The sequence below is a fragment of the Macaca fascicularis genome, chromosome 9 (genome assembly GCF_037993035.2).
Source record: "Macaca fascicularis isolate 582-1 chromosome 9, T2T-MFA8v1.1".
NCBI lineage: Eukaryota > Metazoa > Chordata > Mammalia > Primates > Cercopithecidae > Macaca > Macaca fascicularis.
This window is the reverse complement of record NC_088383.1, coordinates 25,324,172-25,341,903: the sequence shown is the minus strand read 5'-3', so window position 1 is coordinate 25,341,903 and position 17,732 is coordinate 25,324,172. Positions and strand designations below refer to the sequence as shown.

The 17,732-nt window shown below is 43.5% G+C and overlaps 1 protein-coding gene across 50 annotated transcripts in view; it reads right to left on the bottom strand.

The window, feature by feature from the left end:
* Nucleotides 1-577: 577 nt before the first annotated feature.
* Nucleotides 578-17,732, bottom strand: part of KIAA1217 (KIAA1217 ortholog) — a 343,140-nt gene continuing 325,985 nt past the window's right edge. For 12 of the 50 annotated variants that reach the window (XM_045361865.3, XM_074001192.1, XM_074001190.1 and 9 more), the window contains 7 exons: nucleotides 15,074-15,237; nucleotides 13,838-14,005; nucleotides 10,191-10,310; nucleotides 5,528-5,605; nucleotides 3,817-5,415; nucleotides 3,181-3,303; nucleotides 578-2,455 (listed from right to left, as the gene is read on the bottom strand). In XM_045361865.3, coding sequence (XP_045217800.2) covers nucleotides 1,958-2,455; nucleotides 3,181-3,303; nucleotides 3,817-5,415; nucleotides 5,528-5,605; nucleotides 10,191-10,310; nucleotides 13,838-14,005; nucleotides 15,074-15,237 — 2,750 coding nt within the window. In that variant the 3' untranslated portion in view covers nucleotides 578-1,957. Of the gene's footprint in view, nucleotides 2,456-2,965; nucleotides 3,304-3,816; nucleotides 5,416-5,527; nucleotides 5,606-10,190; nucleotides 10,311-13,837; nucleotides 14,006-15,073; nucleotides 15,238-17,732 lie in introns of those variants that run through there. The other 38 variants (XM_074001214.1, XM_074001219.1, XM_045361875.3 and 35 more) reach the window with 7 other exon arrangements.

The following is a 17,732-nucleotide window of genomic DNA, read 5'->3' as shown; positions in this document are numbered from 1 at the left end:
TTTTTGAGACAGTATCTTGCTCTGTCACCCAGACTGGAGTGCAGTGGTGTGATCATAGCTCACTGCAGCCTCCACCTCCCAGGCTCAAGCCATCCTCCTGCCTCAGCCTCCTGAGTAGCTGCAACTACAGGCAAACACCACCATGCCCACCTAACTTTAATTTTCTTTTTTTTTTTTTTTTTTTTTTGGTAGAGATGGGGTCTCACTATGTTGCACAGGCTGGTCTGGAACTCCTGGCCTCAAGTGATCCTCCTGCCTCAGCCTCCCAAAATGCTGAGATTACAAGCATGAGCCACTGTGCCTGGCTTCTTCCCATTTTAAAAAATGAAAACACATGGTGTAATGTTAGCGTATTTCCCTCTAGGCCAACAATATTTTTTTAAGTTGAGGACTCAAAAGAAAAAAAGCCAAGTGATAAAGTCGTTTTATTTCCACTTTACTCCTGCTGGAAGTTTTTGCAAAAGAGAGAAAATAATAAGAGCCCCTCCAGGAACGGAGGGTGGAAACTCTGTGTCCAGGTTTGCTTTCTGTCATCCACACCTTGATAAGCCACAGAGAAGAGAGAGAGCCAACAGGTCACATCCAAGGCACCACACTTGCAATTAATTTATTAGGAACTCATCATTAGTCACCCCAGAGCTTTCAGAAAAGTAGTGTCCTCTTGAGTGGATGTGCTTATATCCCTCAAAGCCTCAAAGCAGAAAAACATTAAACTTGGTAACAGTTACATTTCGTTCTTTGACTAGGAAGTAGTTATAGTGACAAGGTACAAAAAATAATAAGCATGCAGCCCTTTATTTAGTTTGGCAAGGTCTCTGCTTATAGTTCTGTATATTACATGACTGTGTTATACAAATACATTTATTTACAAACACTCTAGCTGTGCAAACTTGTTGCTTTTTAAAAATGTATGGATACTTCCATTTCTGCCCATCCCGATATATACTTTTAAAGCATGCATAAAAATTAACTTTGGTGTGGGAAAACTACTCTATGTGCTGACACATACAGTATTTTAATGTCTATGTATATTTATATATTTACAAAAGTTTTTCGGTTTACAGAACCGTACAGAGTGTACATTTTAAAATCCACAATGCAAGAGCGTGGGTTACCAGGTCTCAGAAAACAAAAGAAGGGGTTAGATACTCCAAAGAAAACAACTAGAGAACCTCAACATGTTAAAAAAGAAAAAAGAAAAAAAAAAGGAAGGAAAAAAGAAAGAAAAGAAGCAAGCAAAGAAAACTAGCTTGCTTGGGCTAGCAAATTATGATACATACTTTTCATGGCAGTGCAATAGGTTTGATAAATTGCCTTCTACATATGCCTGTCTGTAGGGCTCAGGTAGAAGTTCATTGGTTTTATAGTCTAGCACACTACTTTCAAATGTACAATGCTATAGTATCAAAATGTTTTGGCAAAAAAGATCTTGAAAGGAATCATGAAGTTTTGACAAAAATAGAAATCTGTAATAAAGCTAAATAACACTAAAATAAAAGGAAATATTATAGTATCTTTTACAATTTGTATAGTCACACTTGTGTAATTCTCTGTTCACTTCTAGTCTCCGTAATGAAAAATAGTTTTATACAAAACATACTAAAATTCTGGAATCATACATGTTTTATATGCTTAAGACAATTTTCCCGTCTCACACGCGCCTTTCTCTCCCACCAGAACCTTGTTTTGTGACACACGCTTACTGCATTTTATAGGTATTGAGTATAGACGGCAGACACTATAGCAACTAGGTAAAAACAAAACCAAAAAAAAAAAAACAACAAAAAACAAAAAACGAGCTTTACTGAAATCTATTAATCCAGTATTTAGCACATACTTAGCATTAAGCCTCAAACGATACAGCAATATGTTACATTCTCTTGTGAAAACAGTTGTTGTAGACTGTTAATTTTTTTTTTTAACATAACTCCGACTTGTGCCTGATAGGATTTGACCTTTAAGAGGTTTCTTTTGCTGTGGATGGAGTGGCTTTGCTTGAACTTCCGTTCTGTGCCTTGTAGCTGGTGAGGCTGGGAGTATGGATGGTCCTGGTGCCCTTGGCACCTTGATTCAGTGAGACGGAGGAGGCGGGGGAAGGAGGGGAGGAGGAGAATGACAAAGGAGGGGGTGCTCGGCCATTTTGACTCTGCGGTGAGAATGAAAGATGGTGACCTTTACCTGTATGAGTAAGGCTCTGAAACTTCAAAGAGCCATTAGAGACAGAAGGGATGAGGGAGGCAGAGTGAGCAGGTGGTCCTGTTTGGGGGCTGAGAGGGTTAGAAGCAATCGATGGTTTAGTAGCAGGTGGATTAGGGAGGTTAGAGCTGTCACCACTAGAAGAGGGCAGAGAACTGCTTTTCCCAGAGCTGGGAGAAAGGGCTGGAATCTTAGAAGCAGGTAAGGAGGGGGAAGTAGGCTTAAAGTCCCCACCAGATTTCTTAGCACTTCCATTAGCCTGCAAATAAAGATGGTGGGAGACATTTTGTCAGAAAGGTGGACACGTGATCAACCCACAGGGCCTGGCAACACAGCCCTTCTGAGAATAATTCAATCAAAGAAAACCAACCACACACAGTTCAAGGCCTGAGCTAAGTCTTGTTGTGCTTTACTGGACCTGGTAGAAACCCCCCACGTACATAGCAAAGGATGGACAGGAAAGGAGGAAAGGAAGAACGCATTTGTGAGAGGAGTCCCATGATTCCAGCTCTATCATTTCCCGTGTGCCAGGTGGGCCATGCGTCTGGATAATTACTGGGGTGGGGGTCGGGCATTTTGACGGAGCGTTAATGTGCTTCTAACGCAATACAGTCAACATAGACGTTAGTAGTGGTGACGTTAAGGGCAGTTCCACCACAGGTTGGTTTGTCTCTGCTTCCCGAGGTGTTCAGATGAAACACTACATTCACCAAAGAAAAGCCACCTGGTCTGGCACCGTGTGTTAACAGTTAAAATTTGGAGCTTGGAGTCACAAAGTAAAAGATGTTTTATTGTAAGCATGCAAAAGCGTGGTGAAAAAGTTTAACAAATGGTTTTTAGACTTTCTTCATGCCCCCAGATCCAGGATGTCTATGTAAACCGTTATCTTACAAAGAAAGCACAATATTTGGTATAAACTAAGTCAGTGACTTGCTTCTTAACTGAAATAGCGTCCATCCAAAATTGGGTTTAAGGTAAAACTACCTGACGATATTGGCGGGGATCCTGCAGTTTGGACTGCTTGCCAGGTTTGTCCAGGGTTCCGGGTCTGTTCTTGGCACTCATGGGGACAGGCATCCTGCTCGTCTGTGGGGCCCCGCTGGAGCCCTGTGGGAAGGACCAGTGAGAGGGGGAAGAGAAGGAGAAGCACGTGAGTAGGTCATCCGTGAGGCTGCTCCACTATGTTCAGAGAAGCTCAAGGTGAGAAGCCACAGCCCTACATGCAGGACAGATCTAGGAGACACCAACTGGGGTTAATCAGAAAAATCAAACAGAATCAACTGCTCACTACTGATCAAACGGATTTTAATGTGAGTATCAGAGCAATGATTTCAACAGCACATGGCTGACCCGGCAGCCTCGTGTTTACCCAACACCAGTCAGCAACAGAGGCAAAAACAGAATTGATTAGCTGTTAGACACCTAGTTGTTGTTGTTTTGAAGGTGAGGGAGAAAGTATGAAAGAAGGGTTTCATGGCGAACAGACAAAAAAATAAAATAAAATAAAATAAAGCCACCTGAAAGAAAGCAATTAAGTCACAAGACACCTTTTGCTAATGGTGATTATGGCAGATTTAGGAAAGCAGCCGGGTCTTTTCATTTTCCAGCAGACCAAGATACCTTACGTGAAGTTGAAGGTATCGACGTAGGGGGCTCTAGGGCAGTGGGGCCTTCATCCGGAACTAGCAAGGGCCGGGGAGAGGCCTCCTGGGCTATGTGGGATGAACTTGCAACAGAATCTCTGTTGGAAGAACCTGAGGTATCAACTAGGGCTTTGGGACTCATTTCACTGATTGTATTTTCAAGCTGTTTGATGGTCTGCTCCAGGCTATCCAACGTTCTGTAGGTGTTTTTTCTAATTTCATCAGTTCTTGAAATCGGAGACGTGCTCTCGATGCTGGACTGCTCTTCCCTCCTCAGCATGTTTCCAGGGCTGTCTTCAGGTTGAGACCTAGTGATTTCAAAGCGCTTGGCTTCTTTGTGTTGTTTCAGGGTGCCGTCCTCCTCCTCTTCTTCGTAGACTACCACTTGCAAAGTCTTCTTCCCTGTTTTAGTTCCCGTGCGAATGGCTTGAGTGAGAGCGGCGAGTTGCTTCTTAGGGAATTTGAATTTAAACTTTTTCTTAGGGCTTTCAAACTGGTCATCGGTCAGGTCGCCACCCTTCCATTCCGAATGTGGAGAATCCACGTGGCTGAACTTGTCCAGCTCCATTCTGTTCATTTCCTGTCCCCCTGGGATTCTGGTCTCTGTTGCCAGAGAGTGTGGCTGTGACTTTGTTTCCACCTGTTGTCCTGTTCTAAGATTGCCCGGGGCCACCTTCTTATGAGACATCTGGGAAGTGGTATTATTCTGGACTACAGAATCTCCATTTTCCTCCTCTTCCTCCTCCTCTATCTTTTCTTCCATCATCATTCTCTCTAATTCCTCATCACACTCCTCAAAGATAGTTGAAAGTCTCTTATATGCAGACCGGATGTCCATGGGCTCGTCGAAAATGATGATCACTGGTTTCTTGTCCAGGCACACAACTGGCTCCTCACTGTCAGTCCCTTCTTGTCGGGGGGCCATCTCTTTTCTGGCATCGATATTAACCGTCTGTATGTCTTCTCCCTTTTGGCTAACAATATCATGCACCTCCCCACTGGAAAGAACCTGGACAGTGGTTTTGGTAATCATGAAGGCAATGTTGTCAGTGGTTGCATTTTCTTCAGTGGGAGAACTTGGACTGGATTCTCCGTCTTCATTAGGGTTCACGTTAGCATGCCTTGCCCCCTTGGGTCTTAGAACAACTTGGCCAAAATCTGTCATGATAACCTCTTGATCTTCTGTTTTCAAATCATGCACACTTGATTCTGTTACTCTACTAGGAGAGGAAATGTGACACTTATCCGTATTTTGCTTTTCCATCTCCTTTGTCTTTCCATAATTCAGCTTCTGGTTCTCGGTGTCAGCTATAGAGTATTGGGGGCCTGAGACTTTAGACCCTTTGCTTATTTCATCTTCTAATGAACTAACGCCAGAGAAGCTGAAATTGACCTTAGGCACAGTTTTTTGGGAATAGTTTCTACTGTCTTTGAGTAAACTCATATTGGATATGGAATTTTCCTTCATTACGATCTCAGTTTTATATTCTGATGTTCTTGATGCATCAGAAATACTATTCTCCATTCCTCTTTCCCACTTAGGAGGGTCACTAGGTCTTAGAGCCCCTGTGGTAACCTGAGAGGGAGAACGGAGGAGGGAAACCACACAAGTTAATCAGCAATGGATCCGCAGAGCCAGGCAATTAATGTGCATGGTATCGGTTGGAAAACAGATCTGGTGAACTCACCTTTCGGAATTCCATTTGGGGGCCATTTTCATATTCAACATCAGATTTCCGTACATCTTCATGGAAAAATTCCAAATTCTGGTAGAACAGTGTAGGACATGTTACTCCACAAAACCACATTGCCCCCAAAAGTGGACTATAACTAAACCGTTCCTTTAATTACATTTCTAAGACATGCGGGCCACGCATAATTGTTACACACCAATCCAAAGCCTAGAGCTGTTTACCTTGGATTGCTTTGTTCTCCAACTGCCAAAAATGCCCTGTGTTTGCACAAGATGAAAATCTCAATTAGCAAAAGATTTCAAGAATTTAAAATTTTGTGAGGGAGTAGTGAAGAGAATAAAGGGACAGAGTCATTACTAACATGTCCTCTTTTCAACATCAGATTGTGAGCCTAGCAGAATCGAAAACCTGAAGAATTGTGAAAAGCACAATGTGTGGGCTGACAGAAAAGTTTTGATTCTAATCCAGATCTGCCACTAAACTGTGTTACTTTAGATAAATCACTTTACTTCTTTGGCCTCAGTTTTCTTGCCTATAAACTTAGGAGCCAGCCCAGGGGAATTTTAGTTTCCCTTACAGCTTGTTATTTCAGTCCTCTCTCTGCTTCTATTATGGAGATTGTCCTATAAAGACATCTGCCTTGGTTGGGTTTGGCATTTTGGGATGAAAAAACATTATTTTCTCCTGATCAAATGACAAATGGAAATGCGGTTTATACTGTAGGTGTCAAAGTGTCAGAATCACCTTCACACGCCTCATAGCCAAGATGATCAAATCCAAATTCAGAGTGATCATGCTGGTACAATATAACCTCAATTCATAGCCATCATGCTGTCACAATATAACCTAAACATTCACAAAGCAGATATTTGAGGTTAAATTGGTGACGGTGACATCACGACTCAGCTTTCATTCTCTGTATTTCCCAGTGTAGAGTGAAGATACATGTCTTAGGGTCCCACCAAGATTCAGGATTGAAGGATCCAGTGGTGAGGACCCAGGTATTCAAAGCGCTTCACCTGGAGGCCTGGCCTTTCCCAGGGTGTATCAGTAGCCTCAGGCCCTGACATAACACTAACACTAGTGATGCCTTGTCGGTTCCGAGGCACTGCTGCCCTTTCTTCTTGCTGAGGTGGTTCATTACAGCAGGATGGAGCACAATTCCCATGAAGGCTACGGTTAAAGCAATGACAACACAAAGCACGAACACCCGGGCCCAGCCAAAGTCAACCCAGAGCAACCCTATGACCTTGGTTAAGAATGGAAAGACTGTTCATACACACCCAAGGAATGACACACAAACAACGCAGTCAGAATTAATCACACGGAAATATTGCGCGAAGTACAGGGCACACGAGCCACCAAATACCTCCTGTTTTACTTCTGCTTGCTCCCCAGGAAGCCCCCAAATGAGTGCAGTGATTCGGCTGCTGCAGTGGAACCACAGGGCTTCTTTTGTGGGCTTTTAAATTTAAAATATGAAACAATGACTATGTCAAGTAAAAGGTTTTAAAGAAGAAATATAATTGAGCTTCCTGTAATGCCAGCTACTCGGGAGGCTGAGGCAGGAGGATTGCTTGAGTCCAGGAGTTCGAGAACAGCCTGGGCAACACAGCAAAGACTCCATCACATACACACAAAAATAAAAAGTAAAAATAGGCTGTGTGCAGTGGCTCACGCCTGTAATCCCAGCACTTTGGGAGGCCCAGGTGGGTGGATCGCTTGAGGTCAGAAATTCGAGACCAACCTGGTCATCATGGTGAAACTGCATCGCTACTGAAAATACAAAAATTAGCTGGGCATGGTGGCGGGCACCTGTAATATCAGCTACTCGGGAGGCTGAGGCAGGAGAATCGCTGGAACCTGGGAGGCAGAAGTTGCAATGAGCTGAGATCATGCCACTGCCCTCCAGCCTTCAGGGCGACAGAGCAAGTCTCCATCTCAAAAAATATATACGTGTAAATAAAAAAAAAAAAAAGGTTTCAGCCTAAGGTTACAACTCCAGATATGGAGTCAGCGTATCATGCCAGGACCCGAATGAGAACTTGACCCTGAATCGCAGATGGAGTTGGAATGTGATCTAAAGACACATATGTGGCAGATGTTCTCGGGGTCTATTTACTGGGGGTTAGGGCTGGCGTCTGTTCTGGTTGGTCATGGCCCGTGCCATTCCCATCATTAAACATTTCAGGCCAGGTGTGGTGGCTCACGCCTGTAATCTCAGCACTTTGGGAGGTGGAGGTGGGTGGATCATGAGGTCAGGAGTTTGAGATCAGCCTGATCAACATGGTGAAACCCTGTCTCTACTAAAAATACAAAAATTAGCCAGGCATGGTGGCACGCCCCTGTAATTCCAGCTACTCAGGAGGCTGAGGCAGGAGAATCGCTTGAACTCGGGAGGCGGAGGTTGCAGTGAGCTGAGATTGCACCATTGCGCTCCAGCCTGGGTGACAGAGCGAGACTCGGTCTCAAAAATAAATAAATAAATTTCAACCACACCCCCCCCCATAATATATGTATTTTAAAATTGAGTAGTAGCACAAATGCTCCAATGGAAAGTCACTAGGATAGAAATGTGAAGTTTGGTTTTCACACGACCTATATTTTTTATCACTGGGCCACAAAAAAATGAATTAATGTATCAAAGCAAGTGCATGAGCTTGGTCGTAATTGTCACGTAAACTCACGATGATTTCTTAGTCTTAGTCAAGACTCTGCGTGAAAGGTAATTATGCCTCTTTAATATGTATTTATAGGCCCTGAGATTTGGATTATGAAGACAATTGGAAAAGCATTCAATAGGCATATGGACAATAAACCAAAATGAGAGACAGGGTTACAGGAAAATTGCATACAAGTGAAGAACTAGGCTGGAGTTTCAGTGATGACAGGATAAAAAAATGCTTAAGAAAACATCTGATTTATGGAAGGATAAACACTCAGCCCTGGAAGAGGTTAATAAGGACCCAAAATTGGGGATAAGAGAAGTCTGATACTCATGGTCATTCTGAAGTAGGTTAATCTACTAAGATTAATTATCCAGAGTAAGCACCCTGGATAATTCCTGGCCTCAAGTGATTCTCCCGTCTTGGTCTCCCAAAGTGCTGGGATTACAGGTGTGAGCCACCAGGCCAGGCTAGGTTTTCTTCATGAGAAACATTTATCAACAGTAACCCCCCTTGGTATATAGTGAGATTCTCTTCCCCCTATTAACAGTGTCACATGTCAGTTTATGTGGCAGAGAGTTTACACAAGGGCGCCATCGTGGCTATGAGGCAAGGAGAAGTGGGTTGGCCTCCTTGGCAAGGTGGGCTGGGAGCTGGGAGCCCAAAACTGTGTCTCTTGAACTGTTGTGTTAGAATAGCCTTTCAGTTTTGTGATACAACATCTACCTCCTTGAGCTGTCATACATGGACCGAGGTACCTATCTGTAGTAGCTATCGGGCTATCTTGCATCTGATTAGTTTGACTTTGTTTAAGGAAAGCTAGAATCTTTGAATTCTGAAAGATAAGTCCCTGGAGAAAAATGTTAGGCCTTGAATTGGTCATTGCAAGCTTTTTATCCTGAAGTTTAGATGCAGGCTTAATTCAAGTAGGATGTCTCTATATCTAAAAATCATAGATGCTCTAGGTGCAACTTAAAGTTGCATTTCAAACATTCAGGCCATGGTCGTTTCCCTAGAGTACTTATACAATGACAGCAGACTTTGTTTCAGAGCCTGGATTCTTTTTTTTGGCGTCACACATATATTTTAACACTAAAACTATACTGAACTTACTATCTTGGAAGGTATACTTTATAAATGGATAATACTTAGCAAAAATTCTGTTTGGCATCCTTGGACGTTTGTGCAAATACACATTTGTATGTTTCCATGAAGTTACACCTGTGTGTGGTGGTAGATACTTTCTACCATGCATTTTCTTCCCCAAATCAAAGGTTTTTACTTTTTTTTTTTTGAGATAGCGTTTTGCTCTTGTTGCCAAGGCTAGAGTGCAGTGGTGTGATCTCAGCTCACTACAACCTCCGCCTCCAGGGTTCAAGCGATTCTCCTGCCTCAGCCTCCCGAGTAGCTGAGTGTAGAGGTGACCACCTCTACACTCAGCTAATTTTTTGTATTTTAAGTAGAGATGGGGTTTCACCATGTTGGCCAGGTTGTTCTCGAACTCCTGACCTCAGGTGATCCACCCGCCTCGGCCTCCCAAAGTGCTGGGATTACAGGTGTGAGCCACTGCACCCGGCTGGTTTTTACCTAATTTTTTTTTAAAACATAGATAGTTGTTTTTCTTTTTTGCCCAAAGGATGTTACAAATTAGAAAAACTACTAAATACTTGGTTGCTGTCTCTATATATTTCTTTCTAGAGTTGTTCTAGAAAGTACTGACAGGTGTATACTCTTTAGTTTGGGAAGATAGTGTCTAAATTCTGCATAGACTATTGTGTGCTGTGGGCTGGAACACAGTGTTTGCTCTGAAAACCTGAGCAAGATCTCTCTGATTTTAACCTATACCTGTGTCTCCATTAGTTAAAAAAAAAAAAAAAAAGAGAGAGAAAAAAGACAGAGGGGACAAAGGTCGAGTACAAGAGCCGTGTTAGTGTCAGAGCAAGGAAGGAAGGACTCCCAACCGTGTGGCAAATGTGCAGTTGCCACGTTACCTTCTTCTCCTTGGGTGGCACCGTGGCGCCCGACCTAGTGTCTTTAACGTGACTGTCAGCCCGGGATGGCTCGGCATGACTGTTTGAATTTACGTCCATAAAGGAACACTTCTGGAATGCCTAAGGAATTAAAATACTGAGGTTAACAGGGATCCAAGGGTACTGAGGAGAACGGACGGAAACAGGCAGGAACAACCGGACGCTTGGGGACCCCAGCCCGGCTCCTGCAGGCACGTTTAGGCCAGGGAGGCAGCACCCTGAAATCCTGCTCCCCACGTTCTCTCATGTTGACAAAGCTGGCTTGGAGGCTGAGCCTGGGGCAAAGGCTGCCTTCCTTTCTTGGGGAATGCCAAGATAAAATAGACACTACTCCCTTTTCTGCCTATCTGGGGTGAACCTAAATTGGTACTTAAGAGGGCTTCTTGCTTTCACCTTTAAAAAATGCTCAATATGTAAATAAATTAAAACAAAAAACTATCTTTCTTTTTTCTTCCTCCTCGTTTTTTTATGAGCTTTATTGAAATTATACAGCAAAAGCTCAGAAGACATTTTAAACCTTGAAGTCTTAGAATAAAAGTACTCTAAGCAATCCTTCTCTGAAATACGTACTACCGCGCTCCAGGGCGTTCTGAGGCTCATTGAGAATAAAGTGATGCTTTTAAGCAATGATGTCATTCCGAGTGGCCTAGGAGCTGCCTGCACCCTGGAGATTTGTGTCTGAAAACTGTAAGAGCCAACAGTTGGCTCTTGTGAATTTAAGTCAGGGAGGCCAGTTCTCAGACAAAGGGAGAAAGTACAGACATAGATGGTGTCTACAGGGCTAAAAACGAAGCCGACATGTGGGCAATGTCCTGATCATGAGAGGAGAGACTGTTAACTCAGGGACCCAAACTTATGGACATCAGTGGTTCTCAACCAGGCTATATACCACCCAGGTTAAAAAAAAAATACTGTTGTTCTCAAATACTCTTGAGACCCCACTCAGAGAACACACAAATCAGAATCTCTGAGCTGTAGGAATTTTTTTTTTAAACTCCCAAAATAATTCTAATGTGCAGCTAGGATTAAAAACTATTTTTATTTATTTGTTTGTTTATTTATTTGAGGCAGAGTCTCGCCCCGTCGCCCAGGCTGGAGTGCAGTGGTGAGATTTCAGCTCACTACAACCTCTGCTTCCTGGGTTCAAGCAATTCTCCTGCCTCAGCCTCCCAGGTAGCTGGGATGACAGGCACCCGCCACCATGCCTGGCTGATTTTTTGTAGTTTTTTTAGTAGAGACGGGGTTTCACCATGTTGGCCAGGCTGGTCTCAAACTGCTGACCTCAAGCGATCTGCCCATCTCAGCCTCCCAAAATGCTGGGATTGCAAGTGTGAGCCACTGTGCCTGGCGAAAGACCACGTATTTAAATGAATCAGCCTAAATAATTGCCTAGTGTTTTCTTTATGTCAAATGTTGTCATTTGGAGATATCTCTGCTGGAAGAAAGAATAATACACGTCCTCCTTCAGTCAACATTCCATCACTGCTCCTAAAATCTCAAGGTGGCTGATGAGGGACTTTCTCTGGCCTTTTTTTCCAGACTGTTTGCTCCCCTGTCTCTGCTGCACCTGGCCTCCTTGCTGTTCCTTAGTCACACCAGTCCTAGCATGCCCTGGATGTGTTTGGTTTATCCGCTTACTCAGAGTGCTGCTTACAAATGCCAACTGCCATCTCCTTTTGAGCTATTGGCCCTCGATTTCAGAGCCTGTTTTTCTTCTGATGCCTGGAGATGTGGAGCACAGAAAGTGGTTGCACAATTGTCCTTAGAAGGGGCCACAGCTGCTCCTTGTCCTGCCTTGAGAAGGTGCAGAAATAAGAGAAGCATTATGGCCACAGGCCATTGACCGAGTTGCTGATTTAGCAGGCTGGGTTTCCATCCCAGCCAGAGGGCTAACAGGGTTTGGTTGAGTTAAGGTTAGAGTACTTCATTCACCACTTTTTTTTTTTTTTTTTTTTTTTTTTTTTGAGACAGAGTTTCACTCTTGTCACCCAGGCTGGAGTGCAGTGGTATGATCTTGGCTCACTGCAACCTCCACCTCCCGGATTCAAGTGATTCTCCTGTCTCAGCCTCCTGAGTAGCTGGGATTACAGGCACCTGCCACCATGCCCAGCTAATTTTTGTATTTTTTAGTAGAGATGGGGTTTCGTCATGTTGGCCAGGTTGGTTTCGAACTCCTGACCTCAGGTGATCTGCCCACCTCGGCCTCCCAAAGTGCTGGGACTACAGGTGTGAGCCACCACGCCTGGCCACCACTCTTATTATCTAACCACCAAGAATATGGCATGAAGCCAGATATGCCAATGTCTGTAAAGTAGTCAAAAAGGGCATCAAATATTTAGACTTCAATGGAGAAAAGTGTCCCTCAGTGGCGGGCTATAAGTGGCTGCAACATATTTAGTATTTCTCTTACAGAGGTGTAAAAAATTACCCACAAGCCTGAAAGATACCAGCTTTATAAATCTGTGGTTCCTATGAAAACAATTATCCAAGCCTTCTAAAAACCTGCAAATAGCCTGATTGGTTGTGGGGATGTCCCAGGCTAGTCTGTGAGTTTTAGTGAAGCGTGAAAGGGCTCACGAATGTGACAATTCAACCAGCAGTTCTGTTTTCCCTGCAAAATCCAGGCAGCTCAATTTTGGCAGTTACTACCATGGAAACCAGAGTAGAACAAGTGCAGTGAAAAAAATGTGGATTGAAAGTTCTTCCTACTCCAAAGAAAAAATGAAAATTTATGGGTTGGCACAAAGCCATTGGTACACTGGTAAGAAGCTAACATGGTTTTGAGCCTCAAGGTGCTGGTGTTCCAACTATCTGATTGACAGAAAAATCCTATAAGAAGCATGAGGCAAATGAAATATTCTACACAAAGTTTGTTCTAGGAATTGTGTACATGTCTCTGATAAGACAAGTTCTCAGGATATAGACCTGAGGTAGAATCACGTCCATGATGGGAATGTGGGATCAGTTTTGGGCACAGCCTTGGCACCCCATCCTTCATCCTATGAGTGGACTATGTCATAGTTAAAAAATAAATATCTAAAACTAATACAGTATCATTTCTCAAATAGACCAAGGAAAATGGAAAACAAAATAATTCAGCTTTTCATAATATCTGAAAAGATGACATTGATATTGAACAGGGACTTGGTATGGACCACAGGAAGCCAGTCATTGGCCTTGAGTCCACAATCCAAGGTCAGTGGTTCTAAGTGGTAAAGCCAAGGAACGGGAACCCACCTAACGTGTGCTTCAGTCTGTCCTTATCAAGACAGGACAATGGCTGGTATTTCTAATCCTTATCTTACTTGCTTTTGAAATGAAGCAGAGTCTCTTAAGATGGAAAGAAAGGAGAGTCAATCCTACCAGCCAGAGTTAGGAAAGCGTGAGTTGTTTTGTGAAACGGTCATTCCTTGCACATCACATAGGCACCCTGAGAGCCTTGTTCAGCACCGTCTTGGGAAAGCAAAGGCCAAGGCCAGAAGACACAGCTTCTATGGTCCTGGTCCATGCACTTTCCTGGCCCTCTCACTAACGAATCTGTAAGTACCATGGCTGGAGAGACCCAGGCAGGAGGCAAGGAGCCAATGTCATTCACCGCACCCACATACCTGGAGTTCTGCCATTATTTTTTCTCCTTCTTCTTCTTCTTCCTCCTCATCCTTTGAGGAGGAGGTAGTGACAGGGGGTGGGGATGGGGTCCAGGCTGAAGCAGGCTCCTCTGCTGGACATTTTGTGGCTCTGGTCTGTGGACTCGGTCCAGCATCTTCACTGCTTGCCTGTGGGAGATTGAAACCATGGATAGTGGCTTAACATCTAAGTGCTAGCGAAAAAGGGACAGATGGTCCCTCACTGCCTATAACACTGGCTTCCTAGATCTTAGCTGAGAAAATAGCTGAAAGGTTATTTTATCCCATTGCATTTAGTTTGGGTTTGTGTTTGCATAAGTTGTCATTTTGATGAATGGATTAAATAACGATAATATAATTGGAACTCCTCAACATTCAGTGTCTTTGATATGGTTTGGCTGTGACCCCACCTAAATCTCATCTTGAATCATAGCTCCCATAATTCCCATGTGCCACTGGAGGGATCAGGTGGGAGGTAATTGAATCATGGGGGCAGGTCTTTCCCATGCTGTTCTCGTGGTGGTGAGTGAGTCTCACGAGATCTGATGGTTTTATAAATGGGAGTTCCCCTGCACAATCTCTTTCTTGCCTGCCGCCATGTAAGAAGTCCCTTTGCTCTTCCTTCATCTTCTGCCATAATCGTGAGGCCTCCCCAGCCACATGGAACTGTGAGTCTATTAAACCTCTTTCCTTTGTAAATTACCCAGCCTCAGGCATGTGTTTTTCAGCACCCTGAGAACAGACTAATACAGTCCTCATGAAAGGACCCCCCCATACTCCATCTCTTTGGAAATTGTGTTTTACATTTAACATAAAAGCTAACACTTCGCTAGTTAAGTGGAATCTAAAGCTCATTGAACATCTTTCTGTATAGACTCCCACAACAGCGTCAGCTCACCTCAGTTACCTTTGGAAGATAATCTTTGTTTCCCCCTCCTACCCTCATTTTCAATTTTATGATGCCCACATACGAAATAGCTTGTGAGTTGCGTTTCATATTGTTGCAGCTAAAAGTCAAATAAGGATGAAACTCATGGTCTGGGTCTAGTCCAATCATACTGGCTGCCACTGTCCCACCTGTGGTGCTTCCTGGGGATCTTGTGTGGTCGAGTCACTAATTCTCTGCCTCACTACTTTTTATGTTCTAACAGACAGAACCTTGTCTAAGGGTATCATCTGAACCCAGAGGCCAGTTTACCAGGGCTTAGCCTATCAGACCTTAGCGGTGATGTTCTCCTTTCTGCCGGTGTAGACCACATCGCCTGACCTCGTGGTGGTGAGTCCCGATCCTGGCAGGTAGCTTCGACGAGGAGGTGGGGGAGGAGGAGGGGGCGACTTCCCCCCCAGCTTTTCCAAGTCCTGTTCTGAATTTGGAGAATCTTCTGGAAAACAGTGCACCATTGCAAGAATAATCTTTTTGCAAGAAAACATCCAGAAAGTCTGGTATATTGCTACAAACTCAATGCAATCTGATTTAAAAATTTTCTGTTCTCTCCATAGAGCAAGGATTAAGTGTATAGACCCTAAAGAGCAACTGGATTTAAATCCCAAAAAGACCCTGCACAAGTTACTAAACCTCTCTCAGTCTCAGTTTTCTCATCTGTTAAATGGGTATTATAATAAACTTTCCTTTGGGGTGTCATTAGGATTGAATGACTTACATACTGAGCTTGGCTTAATGTAAATGCTATGTAAAGTACTACCTATTATTAATATTATTAAATAATATTCTTGTTATGTAAAAAAGCTGAGTAGTACTTGGATAGATTAAAAAAAAATTGGAGCCCAAAGGCAAATCCATAGCCCCCTGCTTGGCCTCCAAAGCCTTCATCCCTCAGTCTGAAAAAATAGCATCAGCAAGAGGGTTTTCTGCTGAAGGTCAATGTCACAGTAGAATCTGGCCTAGGGAGGGCCAGAGAAAAAATGGGATGCAAATGAGAACAAAGTTGGAGAGGAAGTAGATTTGATTTTTTTAATTAAACACAATTTTTAAAATTTTTTTGTTTTAGATAAGGTCTCACTGTCACCCACTCTGGAATGCAGTGGTGTGATCAAGGCTCACTGAGGCCTTGACCTTCTGGGCTCAGGTGATCCTCCCACCTCAGCCTCCCTAGTAGCTGGCATTACAGGTGTGCACCACAACACCTGGCTAATTTTCTTTATTTTTTTCTTTATTTATTTTTTTGTAGAGATAGGGTTTTGCATGTTGCATAGGCTAGTCTTGAACTCCTGGGATTAAGCAATCTGTGTGCCTCAGCCTCCCAAAGTGCTGGGATTACAGGTGTGAGCCACTGCACCCAGCCTTTTTTGTTTTATTTTTGAGACGGGGTATTGTTCTTTCACTTAGGCAGAAGTGTAGTGGTGCCATCACGGCTCACCTCAGCCTCAAACTCCTGGGCTCCAGCAATCTTCCTGCGTCAGCCCAGAGTAGCTGGAACTGCAGGTGTGCGCCACCATGCCCAGCTGCTTTTTAAATTTTTGTAGAGATAGGGTCTCACTATGTTGCCCAGGCTGCTCTTAAAGTCCTGACTTCAAGTGATTCCTCCCGCGTTGGCCTCCAAAAGCACTGGGATTACAGACATGAGCCACCATGCCAGCCTTTATCAATTTTCGATCATTATCCATATTCCTCCATTATCCAAATAGTCAGAAAATTCACACAAGGGGAAATACAAATGGTATTTAAAACTCTACACTTAGAAGTTTGCCTCATTAATAAATAAAAATACATTAAAAATGATAATTCCATGACAAATAAATTAAAATGGCAGAAACTAATGTTTACAGGTCACGGATGCTACCTTCACACATTTCTGGTAGCCTGTCCATCACTGGACTGTTTCTGAGACCAACTCAGAGATGCATTGAAAAAGAAAAAACAAGAACATTTGAACTAAGTCAAAATACCTTGGGGAGTAATTTTAAAAGTGATTTATGCAAATTTAAAAAATTGGATAGAATCAAGAGCCAAAATGAGGTAAGTGAACAAAATGTAATATGTTTTTGTTGTTCAGTCATGAGAAGGAACAGTTATGAGACCTGTATGAAACATCAGAGGATTATATGACAAAATTAATAATGAAGCAGAGAGAGCAGAATTAGGCAAGATAAAAACGTGATGAGCTGGCCGGTGGCTCAGGCCTGTAATCCCAGCACTTTGGGAGACCGAGGTGGGTGGATCACTTGAGGTCAGGAGTTCGAGACCAGCCTGGCCAACATGGTGAAACCCCGTCTCTACTAAAAATACAAAAATTAGCTAGGTGTGGTGGTGGGTGCCTGTCATGCTAGCTATTTGGGAGGCTGAGGGAGGAGAATTGCTTGAACCCAGAAGGCAGAGGTTGCAGGGAGCCAAGATCATGCCACTGAACTCCAGCCTGGGTGACAGAGTGAGACTCAGTCTCAAAAGAAAAAGGGAAAAAAAAAGTGTGATGAGCTAGGGCATTTTCTCCATCAGAAATTCTCCATGGGAACTGTGGGAGGAAAGTCACCTTTGTGTGAGAAGAGCTGCCCCGCCCAGGACCCTAGACAGACCTGACACAACTGGCAGGTGGGGAAAGGCATAAGAAAAGCCTCTTAGCACAGACGGAGGGGGAGGGCTGCAGTGAGTGGAGCTTTAGGGGATGAACTGGATGAAAACTGGGGAGGAGACAGGTGCAGGTGGTCCTTTGCATCCATGGGTTCCACATCTGTGGATTCAACCAGCTGCAGATGGAAAATATGTATTAAAAAAATTCCCTCCACATCCCAAAAAATAAAACTTGAATTTGCCTTGCGCCAAGTACTATGTTGAATCCACACAAATGAAGTAACGTGTAGACATTGTATTGGGTATCATAAGTAACGTAGGGATGACTGAAAGTACGTGGAGGCAGGCAGT